The following is a 16730-nucleotide window of genomic DNA, read 5'->3' on the forward strand; positions in this document are numbered from 1 at the left end:
AATGAAGTACTTAATCAACTGACATGGCTCATATTTAGAAATTGGTAACCTCCTTTGAAAACATGGGCAACAATGCAATACCATGAAGTGAAATACAATGCAATTGTGTTTGATAGTTCAAATGTTATTTTCTATAATTTTTCATTGTTATTTTGTTTCGTTTTCACTCTTTCCATGTTGTTTAATACACAAATATAGATATTGGCTGATGTGTGCTCATGTGAGACAAATAATAGGAAGAAAAAAGAAGGGTCGAAATACTTTAAAAAATAAAGAAATGCTATTTGAGGTAAGAGCAGTCGAAATAGCGATGAAACAGTATATCTTAGTATTAACTCTCATCATGTTGTTACACACGGTTTGCACTCCACGTGGAAGTTTGTAATAGTCATTTAAAAGAAATGATTTTATTTCGATTATAGCTTATATACCATCAAGTTCCTTTTTCGTTTCTTTTGGACTCAGAGACGTTCTCCGTCTACAAAGGATACATTTATTATTCATTTTTGACAATTAAAAAATGTTTGCTATGGTGTCAAACATATATTATTTTTGAGTGTTAGTGATTTATCTGATATTTTAATATGTAAGTATTTTATCTAATATTATTTTTAGTCCGTTTGAAAGTGTGTTATAGCAATTGTTACTGACACAAAAGAATAGCGGTAATCTGGATAATATGTTGGAATGTTACGTCGGAACAATTACACCTGTTTTTCATTTACGCAGTCGACTATATAATATTATCTATATGGGTCCAACAGCTGTGTTTATGATAGCATCGTTAAAATTCAGTACCGGTTACAAATTCGATCTGAACTGTATTGATGTTATACCGATATTTTTGTTATGTTCATACTATTCTTCTCACGTAGCTATTAGTCAATCTTTGGGAGGGGTCGCAGGAGCCACCGAACAGCACGTTAAGGGGACGTTTAAATGTACCAGGACTTCACAAGGTACGTCATCAACGACCTCAAGTAGTGAAGGTAAGTTGGAGCTTAGCTGATTTAAGTGTAAGATTATCTTATATATGTCTTGCTTTGATAGATTTTAGTATTGTGTCAATAGTTCATACTTTTAGAGACTAAGTCTATTAAGTGTAAGATTATCTTATATATGTCTTGCTTCGACAGATCTTCGTATTGTGTCAATTGTCTCTATATTTAGAGACTAAGTCTACTTATTTGGCCACATGTCTCAAATGTAACTTGTTGTATTAACGATAATCTACTACCGACTTATGACTGGAATAGACCAATCGATTATTTATTTATTTCAATTTGGTATTATTTAGGGGAAAAATACGAGGGGAACCGGTCTTAAATTTGATTTAAGACCGATGATGACGTCATCGAGGAGGCTGAGCGGACCGAGGCGACAGCCGAGGTCCGTCATCAGAGGTCTCAAATCAAATATAAGACCGGGTACCCTCGTTTTTATCCCCATTCATAAATGACCCTCAGAAATGTTAGAAAACGGCATTTTTTCGCTAATTTTTGCTGATCTGTTTTTAATTCTCCTTATGCCTCCCTTGATCTTTTTCCTGAATGACGTATAGTCACCTCATGTAAAACAGCATTTCTTCCCACGAATATTTAGAGTGAAAAAATACGAATGAAGCAGTGTCGTTCGTTCTTAAATTTTGGTAGTTTAATCAATTCAAATACTACAAAATGGAGGGAAAAGACAATTAAATAAGAACAGATGAACAAATTTCTAAAGATAACAATTTAAAACTTTATTTTGACCTACCAGGTCAAATTGCGCAATAAACATATGCTAAGTTGTGTGTGTTCTGGAAAGTCCGTAAACGCTACAACTAAACAGTTAGGCTAGCAACGTTGCATGATGCTAACATTCTTTTGAGTAGAACTCGTCTATCCCTATCAAATAAACGTTTACTGGGCCAGAGAATGAGCAGTTTTGAAGAGGTTCATTGTTCGACAGGTTTGGACTTGTAGTAACAGCAGTGTTATTGTGAGTCTGAAAGATCGCTAGGCCTAGTCCCTGGTCAGTCATGTCGTTACTGCTAGTAGTAGTAGTAGTGCTTACGTTATTGTTAGGCTTAGCGACTAGGTTTTTCTGTTAGAGTGTCAACATTGCACGCTTTACGCTTCGGTTCTTCGTTGAAGCACCTCGATAAGGTTGCTGACATTGACTCTAGCTCAAAATTAAGCTCAAAATTAATCCCTTAGTCACTTCATGATCCTCGAAGTATTTAGCTGGATGATTTAAGAAGTACGTACAGTGTGTATTGAGACTCGGTGTGTGTGAAAACATATACAGTACTACTGCTGTAACTAATTGCAAGTAGGCTATATATACTGTACAGTATTTGCAATTTGGAACATTTCTTTGCCCATAAACATATTTGCACATACTCATGGCAACGTTACACCATGTCTTCATTTCTTTCAATTATGACTTCATGATTGCCACGGCAACAAACCAGTGTTTGTCTAACATTTCGATCCTGAAGCAATTCTCCTCTCTATACACTCGACCAGTCTCGAATCGCATTCGAGACTGGTCCAGTATACAGAAAGTTGTTTTAGGCATTTATGAATGTTTAATATTTATATTTTTGCGGGGAAGACTTAGTCTATTAAGTGTAAGATTATATTATATATATCTTGCTTTTACAGATCTTCGTATTGCGTAAATAGTCTCTACTTTTAGAGACCTAGTCTACAAGTGTAAGATTATCTTATATATGTCTTGTTTTGACAGATCTTCGTATTGTGTCAATTGTCTCTACTTTCAGAGACTAAGTCTATTAAGTGTAAGATTATCTTATATATTTCATGCTCTTACATAACTTCGTATAGCGTCAATTGTGTCTACTTTTAGAGACTGTTACTATAAAGTGTAAGATTATCTTATATACGTCTTGTTTTGACAGACATTGGTATTTTGTCAATTGTCTCTACTTTTAGAGAAAAAGTATGTTAAGTGTAAGATTATCTTATAAATGTCATGCTTGGACAGATCTTCGTATTGTGTCAATCGTCTTTACTTTTAGAGACTAAGTCTATTAAGTGTAAGATTATGTTATATATGTCTTGATTCGACAGATCTTCGTATTGTGTCAATTGTCTCTACTTTTAGAGACTAAGTCTACTTATTTGGCCACATGTCTCAAATGTAACTTGTAGTATTAACGATAATCTAAAACCACCAGCTTGGTTGAACTTAGATGTTGAAAATTTGGAATTCACTTCATAAAGCCCTCCAATACAAACTTTCTGACATCACATTGATCGTTCGATAGTAGAAATACGGTCGTCATCTTACATTGATCTCATCTTAGCAAACACAAAAGCTATTGGATTACTCAACTTAATTATAGTATCATCTCATTAAAAAGAATAAATTATGTTTAGTTCTCACGTGTTCCCAGCCAGTAACGCTTTCATATTGTCTTCTATTTCAGCAGCAGCTGACGCTGATTTGACACACTTTACTACATTGGCTCAACATGACAAAACAAAATCATCTGAACGACCCGATTCTATAACAGAGGAGAGTGTTAAGAGTAAGTGTTTTCGATTTATGGTAGCCAACTATAAATATAAAGTTACCGTTGGCAGAAATTTTAATAATCATCAACATGTGTTAATGTCTTATAAAGTTAGTGGTGGAAATTTCTTATACCGATGTCATCATGGTGAACTAACAATGTTTTAAATTCCAATGTAAACTGAAATCTTGGGAATTTCCTTTATTTCAGTCGAATTGATGACAATATTTAGCAGGATATAGATAAAAGGAAATTATTGAAAGATGAATCTTGATGTCATTCCTTTCAATTTTCGCTCTCGCTTGTCAACGACTGACTTATGACTGGAATAGACCAATCGATTATTTATTTACTTCACTTTAGTATTATTGTTTCTTATTTATATTTTTGCGGGGAAGACTTAGTCTATTATGTGTAAGATCATATTATATATGTGTTGTTTTTGCAGAGCTTCTTATTTGGTCAATTGTCTCTACTTTTAGAGACCTAGTCTTTAAGTGTAAGATTATCTGATATATGTCTTGCTTTGACAGATCTTCGTATTGTGTCAATTGTCTCTATATTTAGAAGCTGTCTACTTATTTTGCCACATGTCTCAAATGTTACTTGTTGTATTAACGATAATCTACAACCGCCCGCTTGGTTGGGCTTAGATGTTGAGAATTGGCAATTCACTTTATAAAGCCCTCCAATACAAACTTTCTGACATCAAATTGATCGTTATGATAGTAGAACTATGGTCGGCATCTTACATTAATGTCACATTAGCAAACACAAAAGCTTTTGGATTAATCAACTTAATTATACAATTATCTCATTAAAAGAACAAATTATGTTTAGTTCTCACGTGTTCCCAGCAAGTAACGCTTTCCTGTTGTTCTATATATTTTTTTTCTATGTCAGCAGCAGCTGACGCTGATATGACACACATTACTACATTGGCTCAACATGACACAACAAAATCAACTGAACGACCCGATTCTACTACTAAGGAGAGTGTTAAGAGTAAGTGCTTTGATTGATGGTAGCGAACTATAAATAGAAAGTTACCGTTGGCAGAAATTTTATAATAATCAACATGTGTTAATTTCGTATAAATTTAGTGGTGGACATGTCTTCTACCGATGTCATCATGGTGAAATAACAATGTTCTAAACTCCAATGTTAACTGAAATCTTCGGAATTTCTTTTATTTTAATAGAATTGATAACAATATTTAGCAAGATATAGATAAAAGTAAATAATTGAAAGATGAATCTTGATGTCATTCTTTTTCAATTATCGCTCTCCTTTGTCAACGACTGACTTATGACTGAAATAGACTAATCGATTATTTATTCATTTCAATTTAGTATTATTGTTTTATATTTATATTTTTCGGGAAGACTTAGACTACTAAGTCTAAGATGATATTATATATGTCTTGTTTCTGCAGATCTTCGTATTTTCTCAATTGTCTCTACTTTCAGAGACTAAGTCGATTAAGTGTAAGATTATCTGATATATGTCTTGATTTCACAGATCTTAGTATTGTGTCCATTGTTCATGCTTTTAGAGGCTAAGTCTATTAAGTGTAAGACATTATTGTATATGTCTTGCTTTGATAGATCTTAGTATTGTGTCCATTGTGAATGCTTTTAGAGACTAAGTCTATTAAGTGTAAGATTATCTTACATATGTCTTGATTTCACAGATCTTAGTATTGTGTCAATTGTCTCTACTTTAGAGACTAAGTCTATAAAGTATAAGATTATCTGATATATGTCTTGCTTTGACAGATCTTCGTAGTCTGTCATTTGTCTCTACTTTTAGAGATTAAGTCTATTAAGTGTAAGATTATATTGTATATGTCTTGCTTTGATAGATCTTAGTATTGTGTCAATCGTCTTTACTTTTAGAGACTAAGTCTATTAAGTGTAAGATTATGTTATATAAGTCTTGCTTGTACAGATCTTCGTATTGTGTCCATTGTCTCTACTTTTAGAGACTAAGTCTACTTACTTGGCCACATGTCTCAAATGTTAATTGTTGTATTAACGATAATCTACAACCGCCCGCTTGGTTGGGCTTAGATGTTGAGAGTTGGCAATTCACTTTATAAAGCCCTCCAATACAAACTTTCTGACATCAAATTGATCGTTACGATAGTAGAACTACGGTCGTCATCTAACACTGATGTCATCTGAGCAAAAACAAAAGCTATTGGATTACTCAACTTAATTATAGAATTATCTCATTAAAAGAGTAAATTATGTTTAGTTCTCACGTGTTCCCAGCCAGTGACGCTATCCTGATGTTCTCTATATATATTTTTCTATGTCAGCAGCAGCTGACGCTGTTGTGACACACATTACTACATTGGCTCAACATGACACAACAAAATCAACTGAAAGACCCGATTATACAACAAAGGAGGGAGTTAAGAGTAAGTGTTTTTGATTTATGGTAGCCAACTATAAATATAAAGTTACCGTTAACAGAAATTTTAATAATAATCAACATGTTTTAATTTCCTATAAAGTTAGTTTTGGACATTTCACCATGATATCATCATGGTGAACTTAAAATGTTTTAAATTCCAATCTTAACGGAAATCTTGGAAATATTTGTTTTATTTCAGGAGAATTGATAACAATATTTAGCAAGATATAGATCAATGGAAATTATTGAAAGATGAATCTTTATCTTTTTCCCTTTTCTCTGTTCCTTTGTTACCGACTGACTTATGACTGGAATAGACCAATCGATGTACTGGATTAGTAACTATACGCTAACTTGGTTTGACGCCGTGGACAGATGCCGCCAATTGTTCAACAATGGTCACCTCGTGCGCATTGACAACGAAGAGGAGAAGAATGAAGTAAAGGCCATTCGATATCAAGCCAACATAGGGGACGTCTGGATAGGCATCCATGACTCTGAAAAAGAAGGTAACAAACAAACACGTCAAAGAAGCCGTTGTATTTGATCGATACCTCTTAAAACTATGCCCTAAAATATGCATATATTATATAACAAAAAATAAGATTGATTTTGATGACATTAGTCACAACGCTCTCATTGACTTACTTTCACAAAACTGAAAGACTGCAAGCATCATTTCTCTACCAATAGAGTTTCTTATAATGGGTAGCAATGACATGCATTAAAATATCCCCCAAAATAGTTATTGAACTTAAAATGGATAGGTCTTGTTGATGAATTCGAGTAGCCTTTCTAGGTTTTAACATAAATTATTACATAAAATAGCTAACTAGCGGAATATTTCTGTTGTTTTCCACCGCATACAAGACAGTGGGACAAGCGGGCTTGGCGGTGGGGGGGAGTGATGGATGGGATGCAATATTTCTGAGGGTAACAAATGTGGGTAAAGTGAAGATGATGATGAGGTCTTTGTAGGAAATTTTCAGTTAGGTAATTGAGTCGTAGACAATACTTGGATATTAAGTGTGAACTCAATGGACAAATGGTATTCCGCTAATACATATACGAATCAGAATCGACAAGTAAATACAATATTGTTATTGTTGTTATGATCTTTTCTTGAAATAGTGTACTATGTCGAAAAATGTTGATACTAAAATTGCAGCCAATCCTACACCCACCCTTTTGAGTCACTCAAATGAAATTTGGTGGGTTGGTCTGACTAAACTGGGATGGGGATAATATAGGGTGACACTCTAAAAAATGTAGATTGAGATGTAATAGCGTACGTCGATTAAAGGTCAGAGGTGAAAGGTTAAATAAAAAAAAACAGCATTTTGCGAGTACGAAGAAGACAAAATGACCCATCTTAGATATCATACTCACTACTCATTGACCATACGGTCGATGGACTTAAACGTGTTGAGTATGGGTCTCAGTGTGTCTATATTGCAAACTATTTAATGAACTTGGCATGGGTGTTACACATGTTCCAAAATAACATTATGGTCCAAACTTCAAAGAAGGGTATCACATACAATAGGTATATAGTGCATGAATGAATACAACACGCCAACGCTAATGTGATCAACGATTTCAAAGGTCAAATTGATACAAAAGTTCCTTATAATGTGTGGTTAATTAATTTCAAGTTTCAACTCTAGAATATTCCTATGGCTAAAGTTGATTGCTGAAAAAAATTTGCTAGAATTTTAATTTAGTAAAATAAGCTATTCTTATTGTTAATTTGTTGTTTTTGTATTTTCGTTTCAAGGAGAATGGAAATATGAGGACGGTAGCCCACTGACGTATGTCAATTGGAGGAACGGAGAACCAAGTAATTCTAACAACGAAGATTGCGCTGTGATGAAATATGATCTTTATAACGACCAGGATTGCATGGAGAAATTATATTTTTGCTGTGAATATTACCTTGAAGACATCATTAATTAAGAAGGGAAGGAAAGACAGGAATCAAAGAAGTAAAGAACATATTTAATCTTTAAGAGCTCTCTTCTTATCTCTTGTTGAGCTTCAGATAATGTAACACATACAGGCATGATATATACTTCAACATTCAGGAAGGACATGACTAACCTTTCTTCTGCCCCCTCCCCCCACCCCTCCATCTCTCTTTGTTTCCCCATCTGTCAACCCTCTTCGCATAGCTCTCTTCTACCCTTTTCTCCATACTTTTCTGCCTTTCTCCCTCTGCAGTTTATCTCCTACCTCTCCTATTCCCCTGTTGGTTTCTTTCGTCTCTCCATTTCTTGTCCACTAATCCTTTTTTCTACTAATCCTCTTACATCTATCTCCTTTGTGCTCATTAACCTGTCTGTATTCTGTGTTTGTATTTGTCCCTTCTGTTACTTGTCATTCAGCCTCTGAAGAAGATCCTGCTAGATCGAAACGTCAGACTCAATTACTTTTACACATAATATATACTTGTTATCAGAAGATGAATGCGGACATGTTGGTTCGTCTTAGTACTACTAATTAATCACCAGGTTAGCCATGGAACGAAAAATATTGTTCAACTAGTGATGGGATTTAACTCCTATAATGACATAGTGGAAGGAAACATATTAAAGTATATATATGAATTTTCACTTTGATTGTGTTGTATTGTTAACTTAAAGAATATCGTATTGTCTGGCAAAATGGGAGTGGGATGAGTGTCTCACAATGGAATTAAATCAAGAACAAAATATTGACAGCGATTCAAAATACTACTTGAAGGAAATTTTAGATTAATGAAAATTAATTCTACATATTTGTAATGACCCAATCATGTAGCAGGTGCGAAAAAATGTAACAAATCTAAAAATATCAACTTACGATACTTACAAGCTACTACTTAAAAATAGGTATAACCAAAGGGGTAGAAATGTACATAACATTATTAATTTATTCAACAAGAAAATTTAAACAAATTAGGATAGCAAGTAATGTTCGGTAGGGTTTTGTCAAATGTGTGATTGGCAAAGTAAATGTGGAGACCCCCACTGGTAATACAGCTCGGAAAGTTTAAATTTGATTTAAAGAAAGAAAGAAGAGAAAGTTCTGTGGTTTTCACAAGAAAAGAAAGAAACAACAACAACGTATATTATAATGTGTTACATGTGTATACTGCTAATAAATGGAGTCAATACGTGTTAATAAATATGTATTTCTGTCCTTAGTTTTGTTTCTGGCATTTTTTGTTATTTTGTGGCTGACGATAATCTCCGTGCTTTACTATATGCCTATATAGTGATGAGTCATATACTTCCCATAGGCAATTGACGTAGTCTTGTGATATACTTTCAGTGACAACATGGAGTATGCATATGTGTGGCCGATGTGATCTGGACGGTGATTTCATTCGCCTCCCGTCGCAGTTTTACATCATAAAGAGTATTGTATACAATTATATAATGTATTTGAATTTAAAGTTGATATGTCCTGCTTATGAATTGCGTTGCTCTGATGCTTTAGTGTTATAAGAGTGTAAAAGTTGAAGAATCTATAAGCTAACATGAATATGTTTGTTAACACATCTCAGATGAAATACTAACGGATTGGATTATTGATTAACACAAGCAGTGGCGGAAGGTGTGTGTGTGTGGGGGGGGGGTGAGAGACAATTGTCCTCCGATTTTCCACTTGCCCCCCCCCCACCATTTCCCCAATCAGAGGTGCTACGTATCAATATGTGGAAGAAGTCTAATCGTTTGTTTTAGAATAAGCTTTCAATGCAATGCATGAATGTAAAGAATTAGAAATAGAGTATCTCGGACGGTACTCAATAACTATTCGACATTACAGACCAAATTACTAAACAGTGGTTTGGTTGTAAATTGCCTGCTTATCCACAACCTGTAAACGCAACAGTTGTCAGAATAGACGCACACTCATTGACTTGTTTGAGGCTATAAGGAGTGTAAGTTACTGAAACAAATCAACGACGCAGTCACGTATATTTCTAAGGGAGACAGACAGACAGACTGACAGAAAGAAAGAATATTAAAAAACAAGAAAAACCTCACACTGTTCAGTACATTCTATGTATTTATGTACAGTTTAACCTGTACAGATAAACACTGTTCCGAAACATGCAAAAATATAGCACAACTCTTGCACCTATACACCCTATAGGTAAAGCACCGCAATGAATTGCTCCCATTGACTTACACACTAAACTCGTCACTTTCCAAGGCCAATAGAGCATAGATAGACGTTTTCAACTGATATTTCCTACCATGGAGGTTAAAAAGATGGTCCTACCCACCATGTGATAGCTAATGGCTTGGACTATTATCAAACATTCGACTTCTGCCATCATGACCGTTTAGATTTGAGCTGGAGTTTATCGTAGTTCTCCCCTTCCCATCTGCCAGCTGTCGCTGCGGAATCTTCTTTGTTCAGCCAAGTTTTTCTAAAATATCTTAAATCACCTTCAAATCCTTCTGATTTTTAGACCATAAGTAGTTTATTTCATCCTCTTTAACATCCAAGCATCTAAAAGAAGATTCCAAACAATCAACACAGTAGAGCACTTTAGAGCTATTTCCGACAATGGTTGACCTCTCAGGCAGACGTGCACTACTGTGGTGCGATACCTTCAGTTTACAACGATTTCTTAACATGGAGGGGAAATCTACGTCAAACACCTACATATTTCACAGTAACTTAACATATAGGTATATAATTTAAACACATAAAATACAATGAGAGGGTACCGTTCTATGAAAATCTTCAATAAGAAAACTCACTACATATCAAATACGAAGTATAAACTAAGATAATAATGCCTTGTAAAGAACAGATGGAGGTTTAATGTGTTCCACGAACCAATGTAAAACTAAATCGTGTCAACAACGGGACGACCTCCGTCTGTTTTGCTGGTATTGGGTTTCAAACAAATACCATTTAACCTTTTTATAGTAAACCTTTGTAATATTAAAGTTAAACAAACTGATATGAAACGTTTATCATGATAAACCAATACTCGACAGAGAATTTTCTAATATGTAAGGAGCCACAAATTTCTTTGAGGTTTTATCCATATTTCTACAATATATATATATATATATATATATATATATATATATATATATATATATATATATACATTTCAACTTGTTGAATAACTTTTAATTTGTAAAAAGAAGACATTAAAGGCTGGTTTTTCTTTTTTTCTGTTGACATGTACGACATTGTTAGAATTCCAAAGACAAACTTTCCACACAAAGAATGATTAAGTAGGGACTTAAAGAACGACCTTGTAGACTGACACCTCTTTCAATTTGAAAAAAAAAACAGAAGAGAAGAGCATTGTTGCCTACTCAAGCTGGACTGTTTTTTATAAAAAAAAAAAATTATCCAATTTTTGTCAGTACCAAAGTTGAAAAAAAACCTCAATGTTGATTGCAGAAATCTCCACTCAATTGTATCAAAAGCTTTTTCAAAATTTAAACGGAAAAAAACCAGGAACATTATGATATATATTATAATCAACTAAATCCAAACAAAACGTATATTTTCGCAGATTAACTTGCTCTTAAGATAACCCATCTGATGAAGACCGATGATTTTGTTTAGAACAGTTTAAAGTCTATTTGCGATAGCTTTCGTTGCAATTTTATGATCGGTGTTCAACAGTGTGATACGGCGATAATTTGTCATATGAAGAGGGTTTATGTCTGGTTTGAGAAAATAGAAATAATACCCCGAGTTTGCTCATTAGCAAGATAACCTTTCTGGAAACCACAATTAAACGAGTCCACAATGATTTGACCAATATCAGGCCAAAATGTTTTGTAGAAATTTGTAGTTAGCCCGTCAGTACCAGGGGCTTTATCAATTAGGCATTAATGAGGGAGACTGAAAACATTCATCGATCCTTGATATTCCCCTTCGCAATAGATTAACACGTTTTCCGTTAGTTTCTTATCTGGGAGCCCCTAAAAGGTAACAGAAGGATCACAATATTTCGACGAAAGAAAGTGAACTGTATAAGTGAAAAATCTCATTTAGAATGTCCTCATTGTCTACATAGACCAGGTCTTGGCCATTACTGAATTTATATATAGTATTCTATGATTTATTTCTCTTCTCGAGATTAAGAAAATACGCTGCGGTTTTTCCCGCCATGTTCGACCCACCGAGTGTGTGACCTTAGAATAGTACCCTGAAGCTTATAGTTGTAGCTCGTTGCTAAGATCCCTCAGTTTGTTACGTGTATGCAGATACTCAGAGTTAAATCAAGTTTGTTTAAGCTTTGAAATTTCATTTACGAGCAAATACTCTTTCTCATTCCTTTCTTTAACTGTCTGCTTAGAATAGCTAATAAAAAAAATGGAAATTTTTGTATTTAATGAATTCTCAGTGTTGCCATGGATCGAAACTCTTACTTTTATTGGTTTCCCTGTTAGTAAGTTCAATATTTTGTTTATAAACACACTATCAGATAGTAAAGAGTCATTACATTTCCAATAGCCTGGCCCCCGCTTCACAGCAGAAGCTTGGATAGATGAAGAAACAAATGAATGGCCCGATTGTACACCTGGTCTGAAGCCTCTCTCTATAACATTATTAATCAGAGCCCGAGAAATTAGGAACAAATCAAGCCGACAGGGTTTACCGGAGGTGATGTTAGATTTTCTGACCGGATTTCTCTCCCTCAAAATATAAACTACATCATGCGACTGCATGATTGATATACAATTATCATTGAATTAAGTTCTTGGAATCCCCCCCCCCCCCTCATACTTTATCCTGAACGAGGTTTAAAACTAAGTTAATTAACCAGCTCAAATAATGTTATCACAATGAAAATCATTCAAAGTGTTATGCAAGATTGAGAAAAAAAAAGGGTCATCTCTGATTGGCCCTTTAATATAAACCATTGTTAATACCAAATTGCAGATGGATTATTAGAAACCTTCCATGTGGATGTGAACAAATTTAAATTACACTGTAATTCAATTGCGGTTTAAACAATACACAAACGCCATAACTTTTATTGGATCTATGTGAGAAAAAAATTATCTCTCCCTATTCATTCTGCCGTATCTTCTCATCTCCTATAAAACTGTGAGTCTCTTAAATTAAAGTAACATCAAATTTAAGTTCTGTGTAAAAAAGAAAATATACACGTCTTTCCTTCGATTGACAAAGAGCTCTTGCATTGTGCATATGTAATGATGTGTACTATAAACAAATTATTAGGCAATGATTAAGTTGTATTTTAATACTAAGGAAATCATTGAATTATCATGTCTATTTTTATAAAAGCCAATGAGTCCATAAATAAGTGGAAAAAATATTATTTTTTTATTATTGTTCTCATGATAACTATGATTATTATGATAATTATGACGATAATGATTATTGTAATTGTTATGATGATTATGATGCTTATGATTATTAGAATGCTTAGGATGATTAGGATAACGGTTACGGTTACGATTATGGTAACGATTACGATTATGATTATTATAATTATGATTATTATGATGATAATTATGATTATAATGATGGTTATGATTATGATTATAATTTTGATTATGATTATGATCATGATGTTCATGATTACGATAACGATTATGATTACGATTATGATTATGATTATGATGATGATGATTATGATTATATTTATGATTATTATCATTATGATTATTATGATGATAATTATGATTATAATGATGGTTATGATTATGATTATAATTTTGATTATGATTATGATCATGATGTTCATGATTACGATAACGATTATAATTACGATTATGATTATGATTATGATGATGATGATTATGATTATATTTATGATTATTATCATTATGATTATTATGATGATAATTATGATTATAATGATGGTTATGATTATGATTATAATTTTGATTATGATTACGATTACGATTATGATTATGATTACGATTATGAGTATGATAATGATTATGAATACGATTACGATTACGGTTACGATTATGATTATGATTATGATTAGGATCAGGATTAGGATTACTATGATTTTTTTGATAATGATTATATGATAATGGTGATTTTTGTTGTGCGACGGGGGGGGGGGGTTAGGGGTTATCATCGGTTTAAATGCGGTGACCTTGATTTAATTATCAGTCCAACAGGAGGATCAGTTAACCTTTACGGATACTAGCAGTCCTATTGATGACGTTAATTCGTCATTTTCAGTACTACATCAAAAGCGCAATGTGATTATTTCCCCGAAGCCAAAGATCTGTACATTAAATTACATTCGTTCCTAACATATTATGAAAGGGATTTATTCATTTGATTAAGGAGTCGTAAAAACGTGTACATACGTAAAATCCTACCGTTGGTTCAAAGCTACGTCTATTGTGTTGTTGAATATTTGTATTATGTTGTCATAGCAACTGAATATACCCATTTTATACAAATTTGGTACAAAGGAAGGAAATATAATGATGAAGTTAGTGTTCTCCTTCATAAAATTTACAAGTCAAACATCTTTTGTAGACAATCTTCTTTTAATGTTTTGTAACTGCTGCTACTTCTGAAACCATTAAAATCAAATGGGGGCCATTAAACATGTTTTCAATACGCAACCAGACTGTTGTTTCAATAAGAAATAATCACGTGTCTTCTGCTGTGTTTACATTTTTGAGGTGTTATAGGATTAATTAAAGCCTTGATGCAAAGTAAAGTCACATCCTTCTATTATACTAATCAATGCTACGTTTTAATTCTGCTGCCAAACTACACTACAGTTTTGTATAAGCTGAGATGAAACCGTTTTCATATAGTATTTTCAATCGAAGCAACTGGAAGACGTCGCCAACACGACAGCCAGAGAAAACAAAAATGGAGATGACCCTCTACTTACCCCTCATTATCATTTCAGTGGTCCCATACGGTTTGTGTTCATTTATCTGTTTTTTATAAAGTTAAAAGAATATTCTTCCTACACTTGCTGTGTAGGCTCAATCATCGACGTAAGTACACACTATATATGGGGAAACTAATTCCATGAGAAATTTAATTACAAACCACGTGTCTTTGGTATCAGAGAGGGTTTGGGTTGAGATAGGAACGATGCGGGTGTGTAGTAAGTGTTACATGGTGTCTATAGGATTGATAGGATTCATTGTTATATAGGGTTATTAACATAGCTATTCATCGCTCATGTTTCACTATTGGTTACCTCCACGTGATGCAACAATGCAGACTCATGCAACTCTATATATTGCATTAGCTGTTGATAGTTTGTTATCGCGGGTATCCGCTGAATGACAGGAACAAGAAAATGGAGCAGAATTTTGCGATATGTAGTATGTCAATCACACACGAGGAATACAAGAAAGGAGTTAAAACAAGTTTAAATGTAGCATGCAGAGACTGGAATTTTGATATTAATCTCCACAGGATTGTACTAGTGGAGGGGTCTACTTTGATCAAAACGGTGCAAAAGTTATGTAACTACATCAATTTGTTTTGTGGAATGTGAAGCAGTTGCTGTTAACTGCCCAAGCAGCACAAATGACAAATGAATAGGGAAGTGCTCACGCACCAGTCGCGTCCCCCCCCCCACCCTGCGTACGAGTGTTAAAGATAACAGCCTGTGTAGGTTTTTGTCACCACTAATTTTATGTTTGTTTAACCTTAGATTATGATTATGTTCGTAGATAATATATAAGCTAATATTCGTTCGTAATATATAGGCTGTTATTGGAACATAATAAATATGCTTATGTTCGTACATAATATTAAAATTAGCCCATTACCTATCGAAAAAATTGAAATTGAAAACCAGGGCAATGGGGGTTTGATGCGTTAAAATGGGCCATGCTGTATATCCATGTCATTATTATTAAGGATTACTGTAATCAACTGACATAGCCCATGTTTTGAAATTGTTAACCTCCTCTGAATACATGGGCAACAATGCAATACCATGAAGTAATACACAATATAATTGTGTTTGATAGTTCAACTGTTATTTTCTATAATTATTATTATTATTATTATATTTCATTTTCACTGTTTCCATGTTGTTTTCATACACAAATATATATTGGATGATGTTTGTTCATGTAAGACAAATGATGGTAAGAAAATAAAAGGGTCAAAATACTTAAAATATTAAAGAAATGCTACTTGAGGTAAGAGCAGACCATATAGCGATGAAACATCTTACTATTCAATGTCATCATGTTGTTATATACGGTTTGCACTCAAGGTGAAAATTTGTAATAGTCATTTAAAAAGAAATCACTCATTTCGATTATAACTTATATACCATCAAGTTCCTTTTTTTTTTTTTTTGACTCAGAGACGTTTCTTAGTCTACAAAGGATATATTTATTATTAATTTTAATCAATTAAAAAAATGTTTGCTATGGTATCAGACATATATTGTTTTGAGTGTTAGTGATTTATCTGATATTTTAATATGTAAGTATTTTATCTAATATTATTTTTAGTCCGTTTGAAAGTGTGTTATAGCAATTGTTACTGACACAAAAGAATAGCGATAATCTGGATAATATGTTGAAATGTTACGTCGGAACAATTACACCTGTTTTTCATTTACGCAGTCGACTACATAATATTATCTATATGGGTCCAACAGCAGTTTTCATGATAGCATCGTTGAAATTCAGTACCGGTTACAAATTCGATCTGAACTGTATTGATGTTATACCGATATTTTTGTTATGTTCATACTATTCTTCTCACGTAGCTATTAGTCAATCTTTGGGAGGGGTCGCAGGAGCCACCGAACATCACGTAAAGGGGACGT

The 16730-nt window shown here is 33.6% G+C and overlaps 1 protein-coding gene and 1 long non-coding RNA gene across 2 annotated transcripts in view; both read left to right on the plus strand.

Moving 5' to 3' along the window:
* The first annotated feature begins 5850 nt into the window (after positions 1-5850).
* Positions 5851-9087, plus strand: LOC139977798 (uncharacterized). The gene is made up of 3 exons (XR_011796695.1): positions 5851-5948; positions 6262-6453; positions 7722-9087. It is a non-coding gene; the product is annotated as an uncharacterized lncRNA (long non-coding RNA).
* Positions 9088-14727: 5640 nt separating this feature from the next.
* Positions 14728-16730, plus strand: part of LOC139977797 (uncharacterized) — a 36054-nt gene continuing 34051 nt past the window's right edge. Inside the window, exon 1 of the mRNA XM_071987441.1 lies at positions 14728-14843. Within this exon, the coding sequence (XP_071843542.1) occupies positions 14792-14843 (52 nt within the window). The 5' untranslated portion in view covers positions 14728-14791. The remainder of the gene's footprint in view (positions 14844-16730) is intronic.

The sequence above is a fragment of the Apostichopus japonicus genome, chromosome 12 (genome assembly GCF_037975245.1).
Source record: "Apostichopus japonicus isolate 1M-3 chromosome 12, ASM3797524v1, whole genome shotgun sequence".
Classification (NCBI taxonomy): Eukaryota; Metazoa; Echinodermata; class Holothuroidea; order Aspidochirotida; family Stichopodidae; genus Apostichopus; species Apostichopus japonicus.